Genomic DNA, 27,689 nt, shown 5'->3' with positions numbered 1-27,689 from the left:
ACCATAAATTCATTCTCTAAGTCTGTGCGTCTGTTTTGTTTTTTAAATAAATTCATTTGTAGCTTTTTTTTTTTTTTTTTAGATTCCACACATAAGTGGTATCACATGATATTTGTCTTTCTCTGCCTGACTTACTTCACTTAGTATGATAATCTCCAGGTCCATCCATGTTGCTGTAAATGGCATTATTTCATATGTACAATGGAATATTACTCAGCCATTAAAAAGAATGAAATATAGTGTTCTCCTGAACAGCTGCAATATGGATGTAACAATGGACCATTTCCTTAAGGTCAATAGTAAGGTATTGCCAATTTTCTTCCCACAAACAGTGCTCTAGTGGGCACCCTCCTACACACACCTTCATGCCCACATGTGGGAATTCCTGCAGGACAGACCCCTGGCTGCAGAATGGTGGGCGCAGCGGTACATTTAAAACACTGCTGATCGTCCTCTCGTTACCCTGAGAATGAACTGCCTGGCTCTGTCCTTCTCAAAGGCAGAGGGGAGCACGTAGCCCCTACCTCTCCCTTCATCTCTTTGGTGACATGTCCCCTTGATCCAGGCAGCCGCGGGTGGCCATTGTGACCTCACGGATGTGGCTGGGGCGGGGGGTGGGGGGGACACAGGACACACCATGTGATTGACCAACTGGGACCTCAGAGGACAGAATTGGACATCCTTCTGAGATTCAGGCTGTGTTTGAGATGACAGGAGTCTTGGGGATTTCTCAGCAGAGCTAGGCCAGCAGGCAGGGAGCGGGTGTGTGACATTTCAAAAGTCATAATCTGAAACCATGATTTTATATTTGCTAAATGACAATAAAAGAATTTTACCACACAAAGCATCTATTTATTGTTCAGTTCTTCAACAAATATTTGGATTTCTTTTACGTACTGATTACTCAGTGCTAGGATGGCCTCAGTGAACAAAATTAAGTTCCTGATCACACAGAACTTATATTCTCCTTGGAGACAAATAATAAACACAATAAGTATGAGTTAGTAGCAAGTGCTGCATTATTTAGGGTAACAGGTGGCTGCTAGAACCCAAAATCCCAACATTTCTCGTGGCCCCCGCAGTCCTCCGACTCCAGAGCAGGCCATACGTCCCATCCCAGAACTCTGAGGGCCTCCTCTTTCCAGGACGCCTCACCTGTTTCTGTGATGATTTGACTCATACCCGTCTCCTCCACTAAACTGTAAGGCCGAGAACCGCTTCCTCCTCTGCAGCCACAGGGGCCTCCTTTCAGTTCCAAACTTTTTCTTGTCCCCCTGCCGAGTCCTCAAACCTATGGGCCACTCCCGCCAGCCAAGTCTCAGCTCACATGTCCCTTCCGCCGAGCGGAGTCCCTGAGCGACCGCGTGGAACAGAGCCACTCGCTCCCTCCCCAGCTGGGAGACCCACACAGGTCAGATGTTGGCACGGCTGGCTCCTTCTTCTCACTCAGCTCTCAGCTCAAATGTTGCCTCCTCAAGAAGTCCTGTCCCCAGCATCCTAAAGTAAACCTCCAGTCAGCTGCTGTCATATCAACTGATTCTATGCACACTTGTAATAAAATTCAAAGCCTTTTGTTCAGTTCTTTGTTCACTTGAATAATGCCGTCTGTCCCAACTAGAATGTAAGCTTCTTGGGGGCAAGAACTCTGACCTCTCTTGCTCACGCTGTAATCCCACCGCCTAGAAGAGTGCCTGGCACAGAGTAGATGCTCAATAAAAACCTGAGTGAGGGAGGGAGCTGGCCTGGATGTCTCAAATTCCTCATCAGCAAAACAGGGTAAATTCCCATCTCTGTCATCTCATGGGGTTCCTCCGGGATCATGTAGGTTATCCTCAAAAAGTACTTAAGTGTTACAAGATTGGGGGTGATAATTTTAAGTCAGTCTAGACATGAGTCAATAATTGAGAATTTACTGCTGACCTCCTATGTGCCAAGTGCAACATGCTTATAACTTACTGGACTTCAGCTTCAAATTCGTGGTTTTCCCACCTTGTTGTGGGTTGCGGGGTGGGGTCCTGGAAGTTTCTGGCTGCACCCCCTCTGGGTATTAACTATACACTCGCCCCGTTCTCCTACTTAAGAACCACAGCTTTATCCTCAGGGGCAGGGTGCTCTCACAGTAAGGCAAGTGATCAGAAGAAGTTGCTGGGTGGGGGTGTCTGGGAAAGCTCTTTATAGAGTTATAACTCCTTTGCCCCCCGCCCCCTTTCTTCTTCTTCATTTATTCTTGCACAGTGGATATAGCTGAATTTCCAGCAGGGCTAGCCCTTAATGTGCCTTTGTTCAAATTAAGAAAGACTTCCACTGTGAGCAGTCTAATTAGAAAAAGACAGCTCCCATGGGCAGAGGCATGCTTATGGGTGCTGGGCCTGGCCTGCACCATTCAATCCCCTGGCTGAGAGCTTTGAGCAGTACACAAACTGCACAACCGTCCATGGCAGCCCTGATTTTGGACTCCAAGGCAACCTTGAGGATGGAAAGTACTTGCCTAGGGCAGAGGCGAAAGATAAAAGAAGTCTGGGCCCTTGTTAAGCGTGGAGTCCTTATACCAGCCCTGGAAGGCCTTCCTCCTGACTTCCCCCCCGCCTTTTTTTTTTTTTTTAATTATCTCAATAATTTATTTTGAAATAACTTCGAATTAGAGAAAAGTTGCAAGAACCATACAAAGAACTTCCCTTCATCCAGACTGGTCAATTGTTAACATTCTATTCCATTTACTCCACTCCCCCTCCCTTCCTCCCTGCCTCCCTCCCTCTCCCTCTTTCTCTATGTAGATACGCACCCCTTGTTACTGTTCTTTTTCTGAATCACCTGAGAGCAGTTGGCAAACATGATACCCATTATCCCCAAATACTCCAGCGTGTAGATCCCCCAAACAAGACACTCTAATGACCATCCAAATCACCTCTGACTTCTTCAATGAAACAAAACTTCTACGCCAAAGTCACTTATTTTGGTTTCCTGTTATAATTAATGAAATCTAATTCTAACTGCTGCCCTCTTTATCCCTCAGGTTCATGGGGATGTGGGAAAGGTTAGACGAAGCTGAGAGTGGTCTGGTCCTGTCTTGCCCCCCTCCGCCACAGTCTCTGCTCCTCCCCCTGGGCCTCCTTTTGATTCCTTACACCTTTCAAGCCCCTTTCAGCCTCAGAACTCTTTTTTTTTCAATTGAGGTAAAATTCACATGTAAAATCCAGCCTTCTAAAGTGAAAATTCAGTGGCATTGAGTACAATCACAACGTTGGGTTACCATCGCTGCTCTCTGGGTCCCAAACATGTTCATCACCCCAAAAGGAGACCCTGCCCCCACTGAGCAGCCGTTCCCATTCCAGCCGCTTCTAGGCAACCACCCACCCATCCCTGTGTCTCTGGCTCTCCCTCTCTGGACATTTCATGTGAGTGGAATCACACACACGTGCTGCCTCTGAGCTTCGCAACAGCTGTTCCCTCTTCCCAGATGCTTTTCCCACCTCCCGTTCCGACTCATCCTCCTTAGGAGGCTTTCCTAGGGCCTCTCCTGAGGTCAAGCCCCCCACAACACGCATTCTCATAAAAACCTGAAGTTCCTCTCCTCGGCACTTTTCACAATTATAATTACTCTGTGTGGTAATTTCATTCACGTTTCCTGCAGTTAGACTGTAAAGTTTATTAGGCAGGAACACGTCTCCCTTGTTTATCACCGTGTGCTGGGGCCTCGCCAGAATCTGGCATATAGCAGGTGTTCAGTTTTGTTCTGCAAACTGACTGACTGACTAACTGAAGGAGCGAGTGAGTGTCCTTACTGGGAAGTCACCTCGTCTCCCCTCCGCTGATGACCTGGAGGCCCACACGCATCACGGCCCCGCCCTCCTTCAGCGAGGGCCTCCCACATGCCCATATACGGACATGATGCAGGCCTGCTCTGGCCCTGCTCTGTGAGGTCCAGGCCTCTGTGACCTCACAATGACCAGGGCCCTCGCCACGCCTATAAGAGGCCCGCGGGTCAGCCCCTGGCTCACAGCCCACAAAGTTCCACCTGCTCACAGGTTGGCTGGCTCAACCAAGGCGGTATCCCCTGCTCTGGGCATCCAGGCCGAATCCATCCATCACCATGGCCAGAAACAGATGTTGCCGCAGCCAGAGCCGGAGCAGATGCCGCCGCCCGAGACGAAGATGTCGCAGCCCGAGGAGGCGACGCTACCAGAGGCGGAGGAGAGGTGAGGGGGTCCGCTCCGTGGGTGGGGGCCGGGGAGCTGGGGGTTCAGCCCGTGCTGAAGTCTGCTCTCGCCCCCTCGCTCTCCGCAGTGTGCTGCCGCCGCTACACCGTGACGAGGTGTGCAAGGCAGTAAGCGCCCAGTAGCAAGACCACCGCACTCCTGCCTGAAACACTACCAGCCTTCAAGACCCTCTTGCCACATCTCGAACATGCCACCGTTCCGATGAAATGAACAGGAGCCTGCCAGCAAACAATGCCTGTCAATAAACGTTGAAGGAAAAATGCCACTCTCCTCTCTTTGCTTTGAGGGACTCAGCGCGAGGAGGGCTTAGGGACACCGGGAAGAGGGGATGCGAGGGATGGTTGTCGCACGGGATCTTGTTTCAAACTCTTGACTACTCCCAAGTCACAACCCAAATCTGCCTCCCCGGCCACCCCTTTTCAGGCCCCACGGCCGTGCTGGTTTCTGAACGCACGCTCCCCAGCTCTGTGCTCAGTGGCTTTCTGCTGGCAGCCTGAAATGGGCCACAAACTGGCAAATGCTACCAATCAAGAGTGGCTTGCCACCCCTACTCCCCACCCCTGAGAGCCAGTAGACATTTCCCAGCTCAAGCTCGATTCACCAGCCATCACTACATCCCACCAATTCCCCAAGGTGCCAGATGCCGACATTCCCATTTTTTAAAAAGATGCCTCTGTTTGGGTACAGGAGAGTAACCTGTCCAGACAGTGGTTGAGCTAAGCTTTCATTTAATCCTCGGGTACAATATCATCCCTGGCTGAGGAAACAAGGTAACTTGGTCCACTAACCATACACTGAGATATGTGAAGGTGTATATGTGAAGGTGGTTCACAAAACACTTCCATCCCCTGGCCTCAAAGAGAACTGTCAGATCTTTTAACACAAGAGCCTGGGTCACGATCTCATTGCAGAGCAAAGCCCAGGGCATTTCATCAGTGACCAGAACCCTGACCCAGTTGCCTTGACAGGGCCACAGAAACGTTGCGGCCATGACTTCCATTTATAGAGCATCGTGGAGCACAGGTACTGGGCGTTCGCCACTTCCAGGCCCTCGCACCCAACCTGCAAGGCAGGCATTGACGGGCTCGTCTTTGCAGGTGAGGCCACTGAGCTGGGAGATGAACTCGCTTCCACGACCCAACTACTAGATTGGTTCCATAGCCAGTCAGAAGATGCTGGCAGGATGGCTGAACATGGATCCCCGGGCAGGCTTTTACAACTAGATCAAGCTCCAGCCCTGGAGATTCTGACTTAGCAGGGTCTGGGGGTAAGCCCTGGGCATTCGTATTTTGAGCAAGTACCCTGGGGGAGCCTGAGGGCACTAATATAAGAGGCCTCTGTATTAGTTTCCTATCACCATTGTAATAAATTACCACAAACTTCATAGCTTAAAACACAAATTTATTATCTCACATGGGCCTTATGGCGCTAAAAGCAAGGTGCAAGCAGGTTCTGAAGGCTCTTGGGAAGCATAACCTTTCTCCTTGTCTTTCAGCTCCTAGAGGCCTCCAGCTTTCCTGGGCTCGGGGCCCCTCCCTCCGCCTTCAAAGCCAGTGGCGTAGAATCTTCAAATCTCTTCCTGTGACCCTCCTGTCTCCCTCTCCCATCTTATAAGGACCCACGTGATTACACTGAACCCACACTGAATCTTCCATCTCCTTAAGTCACTCACATCCAGAAAGTCCCTTCTGCACGTCAGGTGACAGTCACAGGTTCAGGGCTTAGGGCACGGACATCTTTGGGAGGAGGCATTAATGTGTCTACCACATCCTCCCTGCAGTTGCTATGACTCTGATTCTGGATTTTAATGGGTCATCAAAGCACAGTGAGAGGTGCAGGGGGAGCCAGAGGCGGAGGGAAGAGGACACATTTGGAGGAGGGAAGAGTGTCCCCGGGGCTGGGGAGGGGGCGGAGGGCCAACGGCATGGAGTCTGAAGCCCAGCCTTGCCTCTTATTTGCAGGGACCAAGAGCAAGTCACTTAACCTCTTCGTGCCTCAGTTAATGAGTAAACGTATGGAATTTCCGGAATTTCTGGCATGGAGTAAGCACAAGATAACTCTGTGCACAGATAAGCCCCACCCCCCGACCCCCTGAACGACCCCGGCACAGCTGCAAAGGCACAGCTGCAAAGGCGGTGAGGAAGCTTCCGGAAGGACTACGTGTGGATTCGCACCAGCTGGAGGGGGTGGGGAATGAGGGCTTGGATTTGGACAAGAAGGCTGGCGCTCTTCTTGTGAGAGTCCCCCCGTTACGAAGCACAGGGACACGTTTTACGGGCGGGGCGAGGGGTGGCTGCCGCACTCTGTGCTGCTTTCACAGAAGGGGCCAAGGTGGGGGGACTTATACACTCCTTATACACAAGGCCCCAGAGAGCTGCCGGCAGACCCGACCAACACTGTTAACAGTAAGAGCAGGAGGGCAGGCCTCAGCCTCCTCCCCCCACTCCCAAGGCCAGCTGCAGCCTCAGCCTCAGCCCCAGCCTCCCCGCCCACAAGCACGATGGTCCGAGGCCGCCTGGGGAGTCCGAGCGAAGGTCCCAGTCCGCAGCAGGGCTCCGGGCAGCAGGGCGAAAGCGAACGCCTGCAGCAGGTGCAGGAGCTGAGGCCGGAGGATGTCCCGATCTACGGGAGGACCCACAGAGGCCCTATCGTGACAGACAGGAGCCACAGGCGGGGGGCTTGTGCAGTGCTGGGACCCCACCCTGTCTGAAAGCCCCCCAAGCCCAGCCCCACCCAGATTCCCCTGATGGCCCCGTGACTAGAACTTTTTCCGAAAGGCTGCAGAAGGATCGGGAGGAGGAGAAGATGCATAAGGCAGCTGCAAGGCTCCCTGGGCCCACCAGAAAGAGTCACCTGCCAGGAAGCACCTTGCGAGACCATAGCAAGTCCCCCTCGGATGCCCAAGCCCCGAGTTTGCAAGGAGCCCACAAGATCTTGAGTAAAATGAGCAAAAGTCATCTGCCAGATAAAGCTTGAGATAAGAAACTTGCTGGCCTGTCAGGGTCTCCTTTATGCAAACGACACAAACAAGGGGTCAGGGCAGGGGGCTCATCCCTGAGTACTGTGCTGGTGGGTTACCCTGTGACACTGTGCGTGTCCTCTCATCTGGAGCCATCATGATGCCCAAGGCCACACTACTCCCTTGACCTTTCCACTTCCTTGTCAACTCCCAGCCCATGTGAAGAACGTGAAGGGGTGTTGGACAGCTGGGGAAAGTGTGACTCGTTACGAGATGGGACGCAGGTCTAGCATGCTCCAGCAAGAACAAGGCCAGCATGGGGGGAACGAAAGGCAAAGGGCAGAACTGGGTGAAGCCTTGTGGGTCGTTAGGATTCTGAGATGGGACCCTCATTATCACAACAGGGCCATGGAGGCTCACGGGCAGAATCCATTCCTGCCTCTTCCTAGCTTCTGGGGGCTCCTCGTAATCCCTGGCGCTCCTCTGCTGTGGCCACGTCTCCAGTCTCTGTTTCCTGTGTGAAATCTCTCTGCCTCCCTCTTAGAGGGACGCTGTGGTTGCACTCAGCGTCCACCCAGATAATCCAGGATTATCTCCCTATCATCTCCCCGTCTCACCCGAGGCTGGGGGAGTTGGCAGTCAGCGTGGAGGGGTGCGGGGAGTGGTGGAGAGGGTCCAGAGACCCAGACACAGTCTTCACCACGTGGCCCCCAACCAGCCCTACCGAGACCACACCAGGCAGGGCCGTTAGAACAGAGCCGCACGTGCCTCCTTAATCCCCTTGGAGGCCTTAGTGACCACGAGGCTGGACTAGAGGGGACCAGGCCCAACTCGGAATCCTGGCTCCACCACTGACTAGCTGTGGGACTCTGGGCTGGTTACTCAGCCTCTCTGAGCCTGCTCTCCCTTTGTAAAATGTAACAATCGTACCTACCTCACGGGGGACATCAGTTTCTTTCCTCTCAGCCTACCACAGCCACTGAGAATCTGGGACAATGTCTGTATTATATGTCAGAGAACAGATTCCTAGGGCTCAGAAGGAGACTTAACCCCCTCCCGGGCTGAAATTGTGCTGGATGGGCATGTGTATAGAGGCTGGTGACCCCAAAAGCTGACGAGCCGCTGCCTTTAAAGGGTGATTTTGGAGAACAGGAGAGAGTGAGTAGGGTTTTCTTTAGTTTTATAAAAGTATAGTGCACAAATTTTAAGTATGCAGGTCAAGAAGCTAGACGTTGCCAGTGCCCCCTGGAAGGCTCCCTCGTGGCTACTTTTCATCAGTCAACAGCTCTCTTGGGCTGGATACTTCTGGGATGTGGGGAGGAGTCTGTGTGCTCTCCTGCTTCTGGAAATTCTATCCCCAACTCTCATCCCAGCTAAAAGGGGGACTTTTGCCAGGGCAAACAAGGCCAGATGGAGGAGGCAACACGACAGGGTGAGGCTGCACGGGCGTGGGCCCGGCATTTTGCCTCGGTCCTGCCCCGTATGTGGCAGGGGCTCAGGGGGACAGCTGGTGGCCTAGGTTTGAGTCGGGTGTCGGCTTGGACTCAGTTATCCCAGGGTGGGAGGCTCTGGGGGGCCCCTTTGTGATGTCAGAGCTCTGCTTACCATGGCCCCTCCATACCCCACCAGTGGCCTTTCCTCCCAGTCCAGAGAGGCAGCCAAAGTGGGTGATGGGTTCCCACTGTGCCAAGCTCAGCACGGGCCACAGCCGGGGCCATGAATCCTCCATGAAGAAGCTCGTGGCCTGCGTGAGTCAGGATAACTTCTTGTCTTCGGAGGGGGAGGAGGAGGAGGAGGAGGGAGAGGCAGAGGAGCTCCCGGTGCAGGGCAAGCTGCTGCTGTTGGAGCCTGAGTGGCAGGAGGAAGGCGCCAAAGACGACGACTCTGTGGCCCAGCAGAACCCCAAGCCCAAGCAGATGCAGTCCTGACCCATGACGTGGGCCGGGAAGAGGTGCTAGTCGCTGTTCCAGAAAGAAGAACTTTCAGAAAAGAGTAAATAAAGAGTCTCCAAGGAATCCTCCTCCTCCTGTCTGCCCTCCCCCCGCCGCCACACCCCGACCCTGTGCCCGTGGCACCGCGCGCGTGTGTGCGCGTGCGTGCGTGTGCGTTTGTGTAGGAAGGTTGAAGAGCAGGAGTCACTGACCCCTGTCCCCGAACTCCAGCCAGAAACCTCACAAGGTCCACTCCCCATGACTTCTCAGCCGCCGTCCCATGCTGCAGGGGATGGAGAATGTGGTAGTCTGGGCTAGAAAGTCACCTCAGCCAGTCCTGTCTCCGGGGAAGATGCCTCCCCGAGTCTGAGCAGATGCAGGCTGAGAGAGCCCGATGGGACAGTATCATCTCCCTCTGCAAACCCCCATTTTGCTGCTCTAACAATAAACGATCTTAAAGAGCACGGACTTGGGAGCTCAGCAGACCTGCTTCCAATTTCTTTGCGCTCGCTGTGTGACACTGAGCAAGTCACTGTCTCTGAACCTCAGCCTGCCCTCCCTGCCTAAGGGTGACGTTAATAGCTACCCACAGGTCAGCGGGTCGGGAGAACTGACTGAAACGCTGGGTGGGACCGGGCCTGGCACGCAGTGAGTGTTTCATCAAGACGGGCACTGCTGTTGGAGCCACGGTGGTTCCATCCGACTCGCGGGCCCCGGTTTTGGGGGCTGAGTAGGTTGGAGGGGTCTGAGTCCTTCTCAGCCACTGATTCTTCTGCCATCCCTACACTCAAGGTGACCATCTGTACCCTCATGAGAGGCTCACTTCTGCCTTGTTCAAGGGTTCCAGCTGTGGGGGCAGAGCCAATGCCCTCATTAGAGCAATGGGCAAAGGAAGCCCAGAGAAGGGTCCAGACACAGACCTAAGACCCAGACCCTGGGTCCACTCACTCTGGCCTTCTTCAAGAAGCATCATAATGTGTCTGCTGCCCCTCCTGTCCCTGGCTCCCTTAACCTTTTTCTTTCCAATAGAAGTAACAAATGTGATCTCCACCCTCTTCCCTCAATAGCCCCCAAGCACCAGCCATCTGAGCCCGAGAAGGATCCTGATCAGGGCTGCTGGGAGGGGTGGGGAGGCAGTATTTCCAGGGACGTCTCTATTTCTTTGGGGGCTGGGTGAGGGGTAAGGAGAGGCCTTGGGCTACTCAAAGAGGAGGCCACCACTGACGCCTGCAGATGGCCCAGGGCACCTGAGGCTTGAAGGAGGTAGGTGGCCCTGCTGTCTGTGACCACCCACCCCCGTCCTGACCAAGCAAGTTGGTCAGCAGCTTTGTCCTTTTGTCTAAGGCCTACAGATCCACCCGCCCATTCATCTGCCCAGCAAACATTTGTTGGGCCCCTACTGTATGCCAGGCACCGTGCCAGTCATACCGTATGGGCCCTGGGATCAATAAACACAGTCTCTGTCCCACTACACACTCGAGGCTGGGGGAGTTGGCAGTCAGCGTGGAGGGGTGCGGGGAGTGGTGGAGAGGGTCCAGAGACCCAGACACAGTCTTCACCACGTGGCCCCCAACCAGCCCTACCGAGACCACACCAGGCAGGGCCGTTAGAACAGAGCCGCACGTGCCTCCTTAATCCCCTTGGAGGCCTTAGTGACCACGAGGCTGGACTAGAGGGGACCAGGCCCAACTCGGAATCCTGGCTCCACCACTGACTAGCTGTGGGACTCTGGGCTGGTTACTCAGCCTCTCTGAGCCTGCTCTCCCTTTGTAAAATGTAACAATCGTACCTACCTCGCGGGGGACATCAGTTTCTCAGGGCTGCTGTAACAAATGATCACAAACCTGGTGGCTTAAAACAAAAGAATTGTATCCTTTCACTTCTAGAGGCCAGAAGTCTGAAATCAAGGAGTTCTCTGGGCCACAGTCCCCCGGAGGCCTCAAGGGAGAATCCTCCCTCCCTTGTCGAGCTCACGGTGGCTTGTGGCTGCACAGCTCTAATCTTGGCCTCTGACTTCCCATGGTTTCTTCTCCCTGAGCCTTCTCTTCTGTCTCTTATAAGGACACTTGCCATTAGATTTAGGGCCCACCTGGATAATGCAGGATGCTCTAAATACCCTTACTTACATCTGCAAAGAGGCTTTTTCCAAATATGGTCACACTGACAGGTTTCAGGGGTTAGGATGTGGACACATCTTTTGGAGGGGCCACTGTTCAGCCCACTATGAAGGGTCACTAAAGCCGCCTAGAAGGAGTGGGGCCCGGACCGAGCCCAGGCATGTCAGAAGTGCTCTGTAAACGAGGGTGGTTTTCACCGTGAGTGCTACGACATGTTTATTAAGAAATAAACTACAATAAGAGCAGATGATAGCAAAGTTGTGCACGAGCTATAGAGAGGGGTAAGTAGACATGGGCTGGGGGGCCTGCCAGTGGGAGGGGAGATGGAGGGAGTTTCCTGAGGGGAGGGTCAGGCTGAGAGTGGCCAAGAGCTAAGACCAAGGGCTTCGGCCAAGGCATGGGGAGGGGTGGGTGGCTGTGAAGAGAACACCCGAGACTAGGGAGCTCCCACCGGGCCCCGTGTGCACACACAGGTGGGCTTTCTTCCACAGGCGGTCTGAGCAGGGATGCAGGGCCCTCATTAGCAGGGAAGGGAGCTGAGTCGGCAGGCAGGAATCGAGGGAGGAAAACAGTTTTCAAGGGCCTCCTGTGGCTTGACAGGCATCTCAGGCTCACAAGAATACCAGGAAGGAAGGGATGACATTCCTTTGTCAGATAAGGAAACCAGGCCTTGAAAACCAAAACGAACTACCCGAGATTGGACATCAGAACAAAGTGGGCTTTGAACCTGACTCTAAATCTCCTGGCTTTAAATCTTGCTGGGGAGGTGGGCTTGCCAGGCAGGCCCCAGGACCACCGTCAGTCCATGTGGTTATTCTTATCATCTATCCAGTAAGTCATCCAGTCATTCACCCATCCAATTCATTCATGGATGTATGATAAATGGATGGGATAAACGGATGGATTTGCAAGTCAAAAGCACCTTAATGATTGTCTCAGTTCTATCCATGCCCCATATTCAAATACACACGAGCATCCAGAACCCAACGGAGACAGTTAAGTGACTTTAGGAAGCACTCAGCTATTAAAGGCTCCCTTTCCCATTCCTATCCCTTAGGATGAAAGTACAGCTAAGATGGCACCCCATGGCTTTGTTCCTGTGTCAGTTTCACCCAGGTGAGAAACGCCATCATGCATGGAATGCTAGAAAGAAGAAGTCAAACTTTTTGCAGGAACATGTTACTACAGTGATTTCTATGCAACACTGATTAAAGCTTGTACACTGAATGACTTATCCTTGAGTCGGCATTTTGATTTCATTAAACGTGTCACGTGTTTGGGGGCCTGGTTTGGAAGCGCAAAGCAGGGAAGAGGTTGGGTAGGGAGGAGGGACGTGCCTTGTGGTGGGACCTCATGAAAGAATAAGGAACAAATCCTCACACGGGCACAAATGAATGGGAGGTGGAGACATCAAGAAGACTTTGGAGTAGATGGGCGACACTCTACTTGGGCAGAGCCCTCCTTTGTCCGATATGCTCCCATGTTCGTGCACACACACACACTCACACACGGGATGCCCACGGGCCCACACACTGTTCATGTGATCCACGTGCAGTAGGCAGTCCAGGACCGTGGCAGGAGAGAGGCAGGGAGAGGGGTTAGGTATGTGCGTTTTGCAGTCCAGAGCATCCTGAGTTTGAATCCTGGCTCATCCTGTTTCCCTGCTGAGTGGCCTTGGGCTGGTGATTAACCCCTGAGCCTCACCTGTTTCAACAAACTTTACTAAGGGACCAAGTGTTTTCAGGGGCTGGGCTGGGTTCTGGGAACACAGAGGACACACAAGGCCCTGTCCACAGAAAGAACACAAACGTGTAAGCACAAGATTTGCCGCTCACAGTAAGCAGTATCAAAGGAGCAAGGTCTGGATGTAACGCAGAGCAACTCTGGTGCAGCAGGGGTGGCGACAGAGGTCAAGGAAGGCCCAGTGGAGGAGACCTGAGGGAAGCACATTCCAGGCCAAGGGAACAGCATGTGCAAAGCCCCAAGGAAGGAAAGAGCTTGAGGTGTTCCAAAGACTGGAGTGGCTGGCACAGATGTGCAGGTGGCCGCCAGGGGTGGCAGCACCAGGTGGGGGCCAGGCCACGCAGGATTTGCAGGGCCGTGGGGAGCTTGGACATTTTACTTGGTGTGATAAGTCACGGGAGGGTCTTAATCAGGCAAGAGACAGGGTCTAGTGTCTTTGCTGGGTGGAGACTGAATGGTAGGGGACAGAAGGGACAAGAGGAAGAGCTGTGGGAAGTAATGGCCAGGAGGGAGGGAGCAGGGCCTGGACCAAGGGCGGCACAGGAGACCTTCCTCTTGGAAGGCGGGTCTGAGATCCTGGATTCACGCTTCCTTCCCCCCAAACCTCCTGGTTCCCTGTTTAAAAACAAAAGGCCACATAATGTCATGATAGTCATGGACACCTCAGTGCTAAAGAGTTTGGGAAGTGCTTCTAGAGAGCACGTTTTAAGGGAGGAGGTGGAGACAGAGGGTCAGAGGATAAGGTCAGGGACTTTGAGCCCCACTCACCAAAGGACTTCCCTATTCCCTGGACAGTGTCCTTTTATGATACAATCACTGAAGGCAGGAGCTCTACTGTAGAGACATCAACTCTGTAATAGAGGAAGTGAACTGGGAAGCAGACAGACTGGGTCCCGTGTGTGGTTTATGGCCCCATCTTAACCCCACATTTCCCTGAAACCAACACTCAGAAAAAAGTGGTACAAATACACAGACATCCACTCACATACACAAAGAAACTGCCATTCAAACCCACTCAGACACAGAGCCCAAGGTTCACGTGCGGACTCCCAGATACACACCCCCCCCATACACCCGTGCAGGCTCTCACCTGCCTCCCCTCCCACGCACCGAAACACACCCAAGCAAGCACATGCGGGCACACAGCTACCCTCCCGCAGTCAAACACACGATGACAAGAGGACAAAAATCAAACCACAGATTCATTCTTTCACTTGCTTGGTTTGGGGTGCGGCAGTAGTAGTTTGGGGGCAGGCCTGCTGAAAACCCAAATTCAGGAAACAGAGAGAAATAGATGCTAAATTCAGCCACCTAGAGGTCCTGCACATTCCCCCCGCCCCACCCCGTGTTGGGATGTTGGGGTGAAGTGAGGTCTGAGAAACAGACACAGCCCCGCCTGTGGTGGGACTGCTCGCTCAGCTGCCCGGCACCACTAAGGGGACCCAACAGTCCTGGGGGTGGCGGAGGGAGCAGCCAGGGAAGACGGTGCAGAGCCTGCATTGAGATGCCCATTTGAGGTATGATTCAGGAGGAAAAAGACCTCAAACTCTGTAGATTCAGCTCCCCTATTCCCTCGCTAGGTGACCCTGGGGCTGTCTCTTAACCTCTCTGAGCCTTATCTGCACCTCAGCCTTCGTCAAGAGGTCCAAGGCGCCATGCTGTTCTTGATCACTGCATCCCCTGTACTTAGCACATATTAGGAGCTCAGTAAATATTTGCTGAATAAATGAAAGAACGTGCAGGCATTAAAGCAACAGTGAGGGGCTTCCCTGGTGGCGCAGTGGTTAAGAATCTGCCTGCCAGTGCAGGGGACATGGTTCGAGCCCTGGTCCGGGAAGATCCCACATGCCGCGGAGCAACTAAGCCCTGGCGCCACAACTGCTGAGCCTGCATGTCACAACTACTTAAGCCCATGTGCCTAGAGCCTGTGCTCCACAACAAGGGAAGCCACTGCAATGAGAAGCCCAAGCACCACAACAAAGAGTAACCCCCGCTTGCCACAACTAGAGAAAGCCCGCACGCAGTAACGAAGACCCAACGCAGCCAAAAATAAATAAATAAATAAATAAATAAACTTATTAAAAAAAAAAAAAAAAAGCAACAGTGAGATGCCACTTTTGAACCCAGTGAATGGGCAAAACCAGAAAAGTTTTGATAATAACAAGTACTGGGAGGACCCAGCGAAGCAGATACAGTTGAATGCAGTTGCCAGGGGGTCAAATGCACACGCACATATTGGCAGGCGAATGGGGCAGTGTCTATGAACACTTACAGCGTGCAAAGCATTTCTCTCATGTGTGCCAGGGCCACATGGCTTGCAAGAGCAAAAAACTGCAAACAACCCACAGGATGGCTAAACGAACACGCAGGTTCACTGAGGACTGTCGTGCAGTTCTTAAAAGAATGGGATTGATCTCTATGCTATCTACTCAGATTGCCAGGACATGCTATTGGGTGAAAAGGGCTAGATGGAGAAAGATATACCATTGATGGAGGGGAAAAATTCTACACAAAGCAACACTGTACTTTTATGGGGGAAAATGCAGGTATGTAAGTGCTTAGAAAAAGATCTGGAAGGACGTAGACTAAGCTGGTGCCTGGGGATATGTCTGGGGAGGGGAAATACTTTATTTTCTACTAGGAAATGAAAATCAGGGAGAAAAGGCATGAGCATCAGTGAAGTATCTAATAAGCGCTCAGCAAAGCTCTGGTGACTCTGAAAAGAGATAGCACAGGAATGCTGAATGTAAACTCTGCATCTGCAAACCCGTCCAGGCAAGGTGACCCAGAAGGCTCTCCTCAGTGGGACTCACCACCCCAGGGCAGGGAGAGGCCAAGGCTAGCCACCCACCGCCTTCCCCCAGCCAAGCCTCTGCCTATAAACCAGCAGGGTGGCACCAGGGCCTCTCCCGCTCCCTTGAGCCTCATCTCCTGCCACCTGCCACTCGGGTCCTCAAATTTTGGCCTCCAGGCCCTTGCTGACGCCATGCTCTGCCAGGAGTGCTCTCCCTTCTCCTCCCTGGGCTGAGTCTCACTCACTCTTTAAAATTCGCTTCAAGGGTCACCTCCTCCCAGAGGCTGCTCAGACCTGCCGGCTCAGCCAGGGGCCTCCCTCTTCTCTAGCCAGCAGACACCGGGCTTCCCACATGGCGCGGGCTACCATCAAGTCTCCTGCTGGTCAGTGTGCCCTGAAGCAGCAGGCCTTAAGCGAAAGAACTGGGGCGCGACCAGCCCCTCCAACGGCTTTCCCATGGTGTGGCGGCCGCAGAGCTGAGAAGCCCTCCTGCCCCCGCCCCCAGTTTCCCCAGACTGTGACGGTCAGCCCTCGTGTCTAATTGCACGGCTTCTGCAAATTCTTGTTTCCCCTCTGTGTCAACTGCCAAAGGTAACCACCATTGTTCTTGTCATCAGCTGCTGACACCGACTTTGCCACTCATGGGATGGGGTGGGGTGGGAAGCAGATCGACCTATTAGAATCCTGCCCCAAAAGAGGCTCTGAGCAAGATCCTGGGAGATTTACCGATGAAAAGGCACTGGGCCTGCCAGGCTTGGGCTTTCTGACAGCTCTATCGGCCACTGCATTAAGGGAACTTGCCTGAAGCCACAGGGAGGGTGCGAGGGAGGGTGGTGGGTGGGAGGTGGTGGGGAGCTGGGACCAGGACCTGGTGTGCCACAACCAGGGCTCTCAGAAATCCTCCTTCCCGCCCCTCCTTTTCTTGAGTTACTAACACAGTACCAGCAACTGCTTTCTGAAAGCCGGTTAATACTGGATACTTCACATAATCTCTGACCTAATCTCTCCTTTTTCACCTGTTACACGGGGATAACAGGCCTGCTGGAATGTTCCCACCAAGTCTCCCCAGGACCTTGGAAGACCAACCACCAGCTCAGGCCATCACTCCTCCTCTGCCGGACGAGAGCCTTCTCCTTGGGCTCGAGCGTTCCCTCCCCTCCATGGAAACACACCACCTTTCCTGCCGTCGGGACCAGCGGGGACTAGGTTCTACCCCATGTAATGCAGCAACCTCTCTGCACAGAGGCCAAGCCCCAGGTCTCTCCAAAACACTTTCACCAAGTTCCATCAGCTCCCCGAGTAGCGCTTTTCTCATCTAGCACTTTTCTCATCTGGTAAATGGCGACATAATTTCTACCTCACAGAACCATGGGAGAGAGTAAATAAGACAACATACCAAGACACTGTCACCTGGCCCACAGCAGGCTCAGCAAATGGTGACTCCTCTTCCAGGGAGTGAGGGGTGACCCCAGAACTCAGGTCTTGGACTCCTCAAGCAGTGTTCTCTACTACAAAGCATGAATGTCCTGGCCTTCCCTTAGGACTGTCTTTGTACCCATTTCGGGGGCTAGTGTGGTAACATCTGGGGAGGGGGAGGTCAGGGACAGTTGTGAGGTATGTCCCAAGGCCCCCACTGTAGGTCTCTGTGGCTAATACCCCAGCTGTCCATAGTTTCAGCAGCCAGAGGGTTTTTTCCACACTCAATCCTGTAGTGTCTCCTGGGCCTGAAGGAATGTCTCCTGCAGTCAGGGTGAAAGCCAAACTCCTCCCACGTTCCAACAAAGCCCTGCCCCATCAACTGGACCCCTGTCAACCTCTATAACTCACCCCTGCACTCACCCTCTGGCTCTCTATACCCGAGTCTACACATGTCTCCTTTCTGATCCTCAACTATGCCAATCACTCCCACCACAGGGCGTTTGCACTGGCTGTTCTTGCTACCTGGAATCCTCATCACCCCACTTTTAGAAAGGCCTCAACTCCAGCCTCCAAGAGGCTTTCCCTGACTGCCTTATCTCACGCCTGCCCCCACTCCACAAACACCTTGTTGTTCCCCTTTTCCCTCTTTATTTTCCCATAGCACTTACCATGATCTGAAATGATCATGTGAATTCACTGTCTCCCCTATGTCTGCTTGAAGACCCCTGAGTTCCCAGTGCCTGGCAGACAGTAGGCACTCAATGAATACCTACTGAATACATACTGAAAGAGTGAAATAAATGTCATTACCCCTATCTTGCAGATGAGGAAATCGAGCCACAGAGAAGCTAAGAAGCTGGCTCCAGGCCATGTGTTCATTAAGTGACAGATTGAAACCAGAATCCATGCTCTAAGCCAGCAGTCCCCAACCTTTTTGGCACCAGGGACCGGTTTCATGGAAGACAATTTTTCCACAGACGGTGGTGGGGGTGGTGACGGATCAGGCAGTAATGCGAGCGATGGCGGGCAGCAGATGAAGCCAGGAAGCTTCGCTCGCTTGCCCGCCGCTCACCTCCTGCTGTGCAGCCCAGTTCCTAACAGGCTGTCAGTGGCCCGGGGGTTGGGGACCCCTGCTCTAAGCCCCACAGCTTGAGGCTCCCCAGAGGCACAGACTCCCCTGGGAATCATGGCTGTAAAGAAAGGTTGATGAGCACTGGGGCAGAGGGCAGTTTCAAGATTACACGACTTGACCAGGGGCTGCTTTTCCCAGCAGGACTTTGCCAAAGCTAGAAAGAGAAACTGAAAAACTGAGCTCTGAGGGCCAAGATCTTGACTCCCCCCAGCTGCTGGCTGGGCCCTTCACTTCTGGGGCAGCCAGGGCTGCTGAGGGTGGCGGGGCGGGGAGGAGAACCAGCCAACAGGTCTGGCTGTGACCCAGCAAGCTGTGGACATAGGGCTGACCCAACTGCCCTGTGACAAGAAGTCACTTGTGCTAAGCACTTTCTCTGTACCTGGTCCTTTGCTTTGGGCTTTGCTTCCATGCTGCTCTGTGAGGCACAAAACCTCCAAAGCTCATTTTGCAGCTGGGGCAAATGAGGCCCAGAGAGGGCAAGTTGCTTGCCTATGGTCTCCACAGCTGTGGAGTCTGAGCTCCTCAGGGCCGTGGCCTAGCTTCCTGCGAGTCTCCCGCCAGTCTTCCAGGCAGAACAGCCCAGGAGAAAAATGTTTGTCAATCAGTGTATTTCTTTTTCCCTTTTGCATCTGGATTCGGTTTCGTTTTGAACTCAGGACTTCAGAAAATGAAACCAAAGCTGTAGTAACTGTCACCTTTGGTGGTGAGGAGAGCCCATGTGTACTCGGCAACTTGTGCCTGCCTCACTCACTATGGCTTGCACAACCAGGATCTGCTCAGGGTAGAGGATGAGGCCCACTGTCCAGGCAAGGAAACCAAGACTCAGAATGGCCCAAAGCCACAAAGTGGGAGACAGAGGCTTGGCTGGCAAGACCTGGGGCCTCCACAGGCTTATAAAGAGGAAAGTCGGCAGAACAGTCCTCACTCCTCCCCAAGCAGGCTCAGGTTGCAAATGAATCTGATTTCTTTGGCATCTACTGTTTTTCCAGAAGACAGACTGGGATTTGAGATCACCAGTAATCTGGTTAGGGTGGGGGGGGTGGCAGGAGGAGGTGGGGAGGGAGTTTACAGCACAGTAGACAAGTGCTAAAGCTTTGGGGTCTGACACCCTGGGTATGAAGCTCCTCCCTGCCCCTTCTGAGTTGTGTGCCCCTGGGCAAGTGACTCCCCCCCCTCAGTTTCCCTATCTGTAAAATGGGCAGATTGGATTGTTGTGTCAATCCAATGGTCTAAGGACTGTAAAGCATTTATTACCCAGTCAGTTTAGGTCAATACACCACAGGTATCAGCAAATGAAATGAAGGAGGGGGGTCCAGGGGGCTGGGTGGGCATGTGGCAGCCAGTAGGGGGCTGAGAGGAGGAGGCACCAGTGCCCGGGAAAAAGAGGTGGCTCTCCCAAGTAGCCATCCGGTCTGTCAATGGGGGGTGGGGGGGCATATGGGCCATCAGCTATTTATAAATCTCCCTCTGCCCAGAGGCCTGCCAAGGATACATGCTGGCAGGAAGACAAGTCATGCAGGAGCCAGCCCAGCCTGGCCGCCTTCTCTGAGCCTGGACCACCCGCCTCCAGCTCAAGTGAGAAGGAGGTGCTATGCCTCCCCACGGCCAGCACCCAGAGGCCTGGTTTACCTCCTTCTACTCCACCCATGCCTTCTATGGCCTGCTTTCCTTGGGCAAGAACTTCTGAAATGAAGCCACGTGTCTGCAGGCTCCATTTTGCTGTCACAGCCACTGACAGCCGCTGATAAACAATAGCAGCAACAGCAAACACCTACTGAATGCTTATTATACACTAGGGACTGGTCTAAGCATTTGACCCATAATCACTCATTTAATCCCCACGCTATGAGGGAGATATTATTACCTCTTTCATAGAGGAAGAAACCAGGCAAGGGAGTTAACTACATGTTCAAGGTCACAAGGACAGAGAGTTGCAAAACTGGAATTGGAAACCAGATAGATTGGGTCCAAAGTCCAATACTTTATATTGTCACCTACCACAGGGCAGCACCCCCGCAGGTGCTCCAGAATGACCACAGCACACGTATGGCTCTGCACCTTCTCACTCCCTTGCACACAAGTGCATAAGCGTGCTCTCTCTCTAACACACACACACACACCTTCTCACTCCCTTGCACACAAGTGCATAAGCGTGCTCTCTAACACACACACACACACACACACACACCAAGGCAACCACATCAATGACCAACACCAGCTGCTGCCAACACGAATTAATGGAGACAATGGGGTCCTAAGCAAGGCTGGTTCTGGGCCACCCCTTTGTGTTTACGAGGAAACACGGGGGTCCTGGGATCTACCTAGGGCCAGGGAAGGAAATCACCAGGGAGGCGGGCAGGAGGACCTGGCTCCAGCCAGAGCTCCGAGCAGAGGAGCTACCTGGGCTGCAGCCTGAGAGCTGCCTGTAGAGGGCAGTGTGTGCCAGCGAGAGGCCAGTCCCTGCCAAGCCTGGCGTCTTCCCCGGTACCCCTCCCAGACTGTGAGACAGGCTACCCACCAGCCCCCAAGCTCATTTGTTCTTTCTTTCATTAAAAAAAACATGTACCAGCCAGGCACCTTCTCCGTGCCTTTCCACGACAGAGAGGATCACACACAAATGTACAAATCGTAGCTGATACCCCATCATTCCAAGGCGGAGGTGTGAGTGTGGGGGGGGGAATCTGTAAGGTAGAAGTCGGGGGAGAGAAGGGGCTGGCCAAGAAAACTCAAAGTAGGTTTTTGGAATTTTCACATCTGAAAACGAACTCTCTTTTCACTGGGCTCCCAAGTGCATTTAGGAGTGTCCAGATGCGCCTTCCTCTCCCCAAAATAAAAGCGAGGAGGGCGTGCCTCGTTTGGAGCTCCCCCTCTGCCAACCACTGGGCCTCAGTTTCTCCAGCTGTCGTGCAGTAGGGAGGGCTGGCCAAGGCCGCCGGTAACTTGCCGGGCCTCACCCGGTTTCCGAGGAACTGTGCTCGCAGCCGAGGCAGCCCTCCTGCACCGCCAAAGGGTTCCTCCGAAGCCTGTGGTCAGGCCGCCGCTTCCTCAGAAACCCACGCCAAGACCAGGGACAGCGACAGGCAGGGAGGAGTGCGTAGGCGGCCACCTAGAGGCTCCGAGACTACGTGGGCAGGGCAGTGGAGGGAGCAGTCCCGAGGGGTCCGAGGTGGGACCCCAGGGTCGGGTGGAGGTGTCTGGCTCCGGAGTAGAGGGTACAGCTCTACCAGAGATGGGCGCTGAGACACCTGGAGGGGAAGAGGGGTGTGTCACGGTTAGTCCAGAGTATCCTAAAGGGCTTGCCTGCAGAAATCTGCGACCGAAGGTACGTGGGGGCAAAGTAGGGCCGCCAGTTCCGAAGGGGGCGTCTGAGAAGTGCCCAGGAGGTTCAGAGGTGCTGCTAGAGACCTTGACAGGGGGGGTCCTAGGACAGATGCAAGCCTAGGTCAGGGCGGGGGGCTTCCCCAGGTAGGGTTCCCTGATTTGCAGAAAAGGTCGAGCCGGCCTAGCCACCGCGGCGCGCAGAAAAAGAAACCGAAAGTGGCGCGGAAGGGCGGGCCTGTAAGGGGGTGGGGTCTGTAGCGGGAGGAGCCTTCTACCGACCACGCCCCCAAGCCCGTTTAAAAGACTGGTGCAGGGGCGGGCGCGTAGCAGACAGAGCTGCGGCCGTGGCAGCTGCACGGCTCCGGGCCCTGGAGCATGCGCGAGAGCCGCCCCGGAGACCCCAGCCGCCCCGCTTGCGGCGCCCCGCGCCCCGCCGCCAGGTGAGCGGGGCACTGGGCTAGGAAGCGAGAGGGAGAGGGGAGGAAAGCACAGGATAGCCGGGTGTCTGGCGGCCTCGGGGGCTGCGTGGTGGGGTCGCGGCCGCCACGCTCCTGGCCCTCTCTGGCCCCACCCTGGCAGACCCCGCGCGTGGGACGCCCGCAGCGCAGCTTTTCTCCTGCCTTTGCCCAATTCGCCCGGACAAGGCGCCAATTCCCGGCCTGGCCAGGAGGCGGCGGTCGCGGGGCGGTGAGCCGAGGGCCGGTGGCCGGAATCGGGGCAGGCTTCTCCCCTGCACCTCTCCACGCCCCCTTCTTGTACCCAAACTCGGAGCGACTCGGGGGCTGCACTCCGCTCCACCGAGCACCCACCCGCCTTGAAGTGCCCCGCGAGCGGGGAAGCCCATTTTCTACATGAGCCCACTGAGGCTCAAAGGGCCGCGCGGACTTGGTCTTGAGCCCTCGGCCCTTTAGGAGCGGCTCACCCCAGAGCCCCACCCCTCCCAAGTTGCCTCGCGGGCCCTCACCTGCCCAGCCCCACCCAGACTCCCTGCTCACAGCCTGTCTCCCCCATCAGCGCACCCCCGGACGCTATGGCCCACCCCTCCGGCCGGCCCCGCGTGTAGGATGGTAGCACACAACCAGGTGGCAGCCGACAATGCAATCTCCACGGCAGCAGAGCCCCGACGGCGGCCAGAGCCTTCCTCCTCCTCCTCCTCTTCTTCCTCCTCCTCGCCCGCGGTCCCGGCGCGTCCGCGGCCCTGCCCGGCTGCTCCGGCTTCGACCCCGGGCGACACGCACTTCCGCACGTTCCGCTCGCACGCCGAGTACCGGCGCATCACCCGGGCCAGCGCGCTCCTGGACGCCTGCGGCTTCTACTGGGGACCCCTGAGCGTGCACGGGGCGCACGAGCGGCTGCGCGCAGAGCCCGTGGGCACCTTTCTGGTGCGCGACAGCCGCCAGCGGAACTGCTTCTTCGCCCTCAGCGTGAAGATGGCCTCGGGCCCCACGAGCATCCGCGTGCACTTCCAGGCCGGCCGCTTCCACCTGGACGGCAGCCGCGAGAGCTTCGACTGCCTCTTCGAGCTGCTGGAACACTACGTGGCGGCGCCGCCCCGCATGCTGGGGGCCCCGCTGCGCCAGCGCCGCGTGCGGCCACTTCAGGAGCTGTGCCGCCAGCGCATTGTGGCCACCGTGGGCCGCGAGAACCTGGCGCGCATCCCCCTCAACCCCGTCCTCCGGGACTACTTGAGCTCCTTCCCCTTCCAGATCTGACCGGCCGCGCACGCAGCATTAACTGGGGCACCTTATTATTTTCTATTATTATTATTTCCCTGGAACCACGTGTGTGCCCTCCCCGCCTGGGTTGGAGGGAGAGGGTGTAGGGGGCGAGGCGCCTACTGCCCTGGGTTGGAGACAAGGCCACAGACCCCTCCCCACCTCTTGTGGGGGTGCCCCCTCCCGGTGCTCCCTCTGGGTCCCCCTGGTTGTCATAGCAGCTTAACTTAATTGTATCTGGGGCCAGGACCTGAACTCGTACCTCCTACCTCTTCATGTTTACATATACCCAGTATCTTTGCACAAACCAGGGGTTGGGGGAGGGTCTCTGGCTTTATTTTTCTGCTGTGCAGAATCCTATTTTATATTTTTTACCACCAGTTTAGGTAATAAACTTTATTATGAAAGTTTTTTTTTTTTAAGAAAAAAGGTTTCTAGAGCGTGTGCTTTGGGCAAAGGTTTTCCATGGTTCTGAGTGGGTCCAGGTTCCTAAGACTGACCCGTGTGGCCGAAGATGGTGTGTGGCCCGTGTTCTGTGGCTGGGAACCCTGCATGGCTCCACCCTCAGCTCTTAGGGGTAGACGAACCGTTGGTCTAGTTTTGGTATTGTGTGTAAAATGGCAGCTCATGTTTGAGCACTTACTGTGTGCCAGGCCCTGTTCTGTGCTTTACATGCTTAAATTTACTTAATCTATAAAGACAACCCTATGAAGCAAGGCTCTTATCCCCATTTTACAGAAGAGAAAACTGAGGTGGGGTAAATTTGCCTGTGGCCATTCTTGTGTCAGAGAAGATACTGGGGCCTTTTTTGGCTGTCCTCCCAGAAATCTGAATGGATGACAGAGAGGAAACGTCTTTCATTCTATGACCACAGCTTTTTCCAGGAAGAGGGTGGGGGTGGGGGCTTGTTGAGTTTTTGGAAGGAGGCATGGCACATTCTGAAACTCAGCATATAGGAAGGCATATTTCAGATGGGATGGGGATACAGGGTTGGATCTGAACTTCCTTCTTCCCGCCCTGTTCTGTCGTGTGTACTTTTTGGTGAACACACAACTTGGAGCCAGAAAGACGCTGTGTGGTCTGTGGTGTCAGAAGGGCCCTGCTGGCAGCTTTGGGCAATTCCCTTTACCTCTCGGGGCCTCAGCGACTACCTCTAAAATGGGCTTGCTGGAAGAGGTGCTTTGCTGTAACCCTCAGCAGCAGGCACTGATGCAAAGGGGATGGAGGAGGTGATGTTTTCTGGAGCTTGGGCCGGCCAGCATCACCAGAGAGTGCCCAGGAAACGGGTTTTATGGCTACTCCTTGTATCTGTGGCCGGTCTGCTGACCACTCAGGGCTGTGTTGCTGCACCCAGTGAATCGAGTCATTTTCAGGTTTAGGGTTAGACGGCTTTACAGACACATTTTTAGAAGTCAGAATGGCCCTCTGCAGCCTTGGACATGCTTATAATAGAGTGTCCTAATATTTAATAATACCTTTCAGACTTGAAAGTGCAGCATAAAACTAACTTGATAGTTGGAGAGCTGGAGCAGCCCAGGCTTGTCTTTGGGATTAAATAGGTTCCAGACCTCAAGGTTAAGAATGACCAGGAGAGATTTAGTATCTCAGAGAGCTTTGACAATATCATCCTTTAATGAGGTGGGGTGGGAGGAAAGGAGGTGATGTCTGTGTGCCTCCAAGGAATCACTGCTTTTTCTTCTTTGAACCATCTCCCTACCCTTTGTTCTCTACTGTGTGGATCAACTCCTGTCCTTCTTCTGACTTTCCTGTCTCCTACCCAGCTTGGGCAGTGCCGGGAGAAACCCAAGAAAGCAGTGCTTGCGCATACGGCAAACACTTAATGAGCGCTTACTGTATGCTGGGCCCTGTGCTACCTTGTTTAAGCCGCACAGCCAGCCTGTGAGCAACCTCTCCCCCATTTTACAGATGGGAAAACTGAGGCTCAGAGAGGCAAAGTAGGGCATACAGCAAGTGGTGGAGCCAGATTTTCAAACTTAGTACTGCTTCAGAGGCTGGGTACCACTAGGCAACACAGCCTCCCACAAGGGCCTAATGGTTGCAGTAATAATAACAGTAGCAACTGCTAACATTTATATATAGCGTCACTGGGCAGGTACCATTCCGAGCACCTAGTTACCTATGTTAAGCATTCAACCTTCACCTGAGCCTTAGGATTTAGGTACTATTAACATCCCCATTTTGCAGACAATGAAACAGGTCCTCATCTAAAGAGGGACGAATTGCAGTTAGTTTACAATATTTCCAGGGTTTTTTCCTCCTTTCAAAAACTTAAATATCACATCTTCATTATACAAACTCATACACAAACCCATTCCCCTTAGCAAAACAGCTAAGACTAAAGCTCCTCTAATCACACTTCCCAGAGCAGGCCCCTTCTCTTTGTGAGTCATTTTTTTAAAAGCTATACCGGACTTCCCTGGTGGTGCAGTGGTTAAGAATCCTCCTGCCAATGCAAGGGACACGGGTTCAAGCCCTGGTCCAGGAAGACTCCACATGCCACAGAGCAACTAAGCCCACACGCCACAACTACTGAGCCTGCGCTCTAGAGCCTGCAAGCCACAACTACTGAGCCCGCATGCCACAACTACTGAAGCCCGTGCGCCTAGAGCCCGTGCTCCCCAACAAGAGAAGCCACCACAATGAGAAGCCCGCACACTGCAACGAAGAGTAGCCCCCACTCGCCGCAACTAGAGAAAGCCCGCGTGCAGCAACGAAGACCCAACACAGCCAAAAAAGAAAAAAAAAAAAGCTATATTAACACACATACTGTGACCTAAAGTGACCTAGAAGCCCCCCAGGAGCTGCACTCCAGGCCCTGAGTGACAGATCTCCGGCATACACCAGTGCAGACACACTGCAGAACAGGAGGGCGGGGAGGGGGGCAGTGCACGCTGTGTGGCTTCCCCGTGGTGCAGTTTCTCTCAAACCTCAGCTTCATGATTCAGCAGCGCTGATGTCAATTTACAAGAATAAAAAGTGAGAGGAGGGTTGGTGTGTGTGTGGAACTGGGCTGGGGGCCCAGGAGCGGCTGAGCTGGGCAGTGGAGGGCAAACAGGATGGAAAAGGGGCAGCTCTTTAGAACAGTGGGGACTGCGTGCCGGTGTGGGAACAACCTCTGACCTGCATCAAAGCCATTCCAGAGCTGGCGATGCTGCTCCCCGTTTTAGAGATGAGGAAACGGGGGCTCAGAGAAGTATAGTCACTTACTCAGGGTCACACAGCTCAACAGTGATAGCCAAGACTTGCACCAGGTCCACCCCACTCTCAAGGCAATTGGTGTCCTCAAGAGTGGAGAAAGCAAGAGGGAGGAACCCTGTGAAGATGCATATTCCCAGGCCTCACCTCAGCCTGCCGGATCCTCCCAACTTTATGAGTGGAACTGTTAACTGTCCCCCAGTCAGGAAGTGGAGAGCTGAGCCTCTTCCTGAGGTGATGCACATAAGGCATTTAGCCCAGAGCCTGGCAGTATGTCTCTGAATGATGTGGTATTCAATAAATGATAATGAGGTTCATATAACAAAGATTCACTGAACACCAACTACGTTCCAGGCATTACTCTAAGCCCAAAGGATACAGGAATGGACAAAATTGAGGGAGTCCAGTCCCTGCTCTCGTGGAGTTCACATTCAGGGCCTCAGACAGTAACTAAATATGAAACTAAAGGCACGAGAACAAACCAAGGAGTGACAGTACTCAGATGGAAACTCAACAAGGTGGTTGGACAGTGGGTGGGGCTATTTTAGAAAGAAAGGTCAGGAAGGCTCCTCTAAGGTGACACTGAAATTGTGCCTGGAATGACAGGTCAGCGCCAGCCTGGGAGGCAGGCGTTCTGGGCAGAAGGAACAGCAAGTGCAAAGCCATCAGCTGGGAACAAGTTCAGCCCATCCCAGTCGCTGGCTGAGCTGGAGGCGAGATGATGGAGTGAAGGCCAGCGGCAGGAGATGAGGGGGAATGGGTGGACAGTGGGCAGAGCCACTAGGGAGGAGAGTGTGGATTTGAAGTGTGATGGGGAGCCTGGGCATGACCTGATCTAACCTGTGCTGTGACCAGATCCTCTGACTCCTAGGTAGAGGTGCACCAAGGCAGGGAGGCTTGGGGAGAAGGTCTTAGGCTTCTTGCCTTGTTATGTGTGTATTTGGGGATTGGGGTGGGGGGTGTCATTCTTGGTCAGACCCCTCAACCCCTCAGCTTAAGCCAGTCAGGCCACAAAGAGGCAGGGACAGCCACAGGACCTACCTGGTCCAATGCTGAGACCAAGTATGGGCCAGGCCTGGTGTGGCCAGCCCTGGGGCCGGCATCAGTCAGAAACCCCATTTATTA

The 27,689-nt window shown here is 54.0% G+C and overlaps 2 protein-coding genes across 2 annotated transcripts; both read left to right on the top strand.

Annotated features, from left to right (window-relative positions):
• The first annotated feature begins 8,846 nt into the window (after positions 1 to 8,846).
• Positions 8,847 to 9,104, top strand: PRM3 (protamine 3). Its single transcript, XM_007101631.1, has one exon. The coding sequence runs from the start codon at positions 8,847 to 8,849 to the stop codon at positions 9,102 to 9,104; it is 258 nt and encodes an 85-aa protein (XP_007101693.1).
• Positions 9,105 to 21,979: 12,875 nt separating this feature from the next.
• SOCS1 (suppressor of cytokine signaling 1) lies at positions 21,980 to 23,744 on the top strand. Its single transcript, XM_007101632.3, has 2 exons — positions 21,980 to 22,073; positions 22,648 to 23,744. Exon 2 carries the CDS (start codon positions 22,698 to 22,700, stop codon positions 23,343 to 23,345), a length of 648 nt encoding a protein of 215 aa, XP_007101694.1. The 5' UTR covers positions 21,980 to 22,073; positions 22,648 to 22,697; the 3' UTR covers positions 23,346 to 23,744.
• Positions 23,745 to 27,689: the final 3,945 nt, after the last annotated feature.

This window comes from Physeter macrocephalus, chromosome 14 (genome assembly GCF_002837175.3).
Source record: "Physeter macrocephalus isolate SW-GA chromosome 14, ASM283717v5, whole genome shotgun sequence".
Lineage (NCBI taxonomy): Eukaryota > Metazoa > Chordata > Mammalia > Artiodactyla > Physeteridae > Physeter > Physeter macrocephalus.
This window is presented reverse-complemented; position numbering and strand designations above follow the sequence as displayed.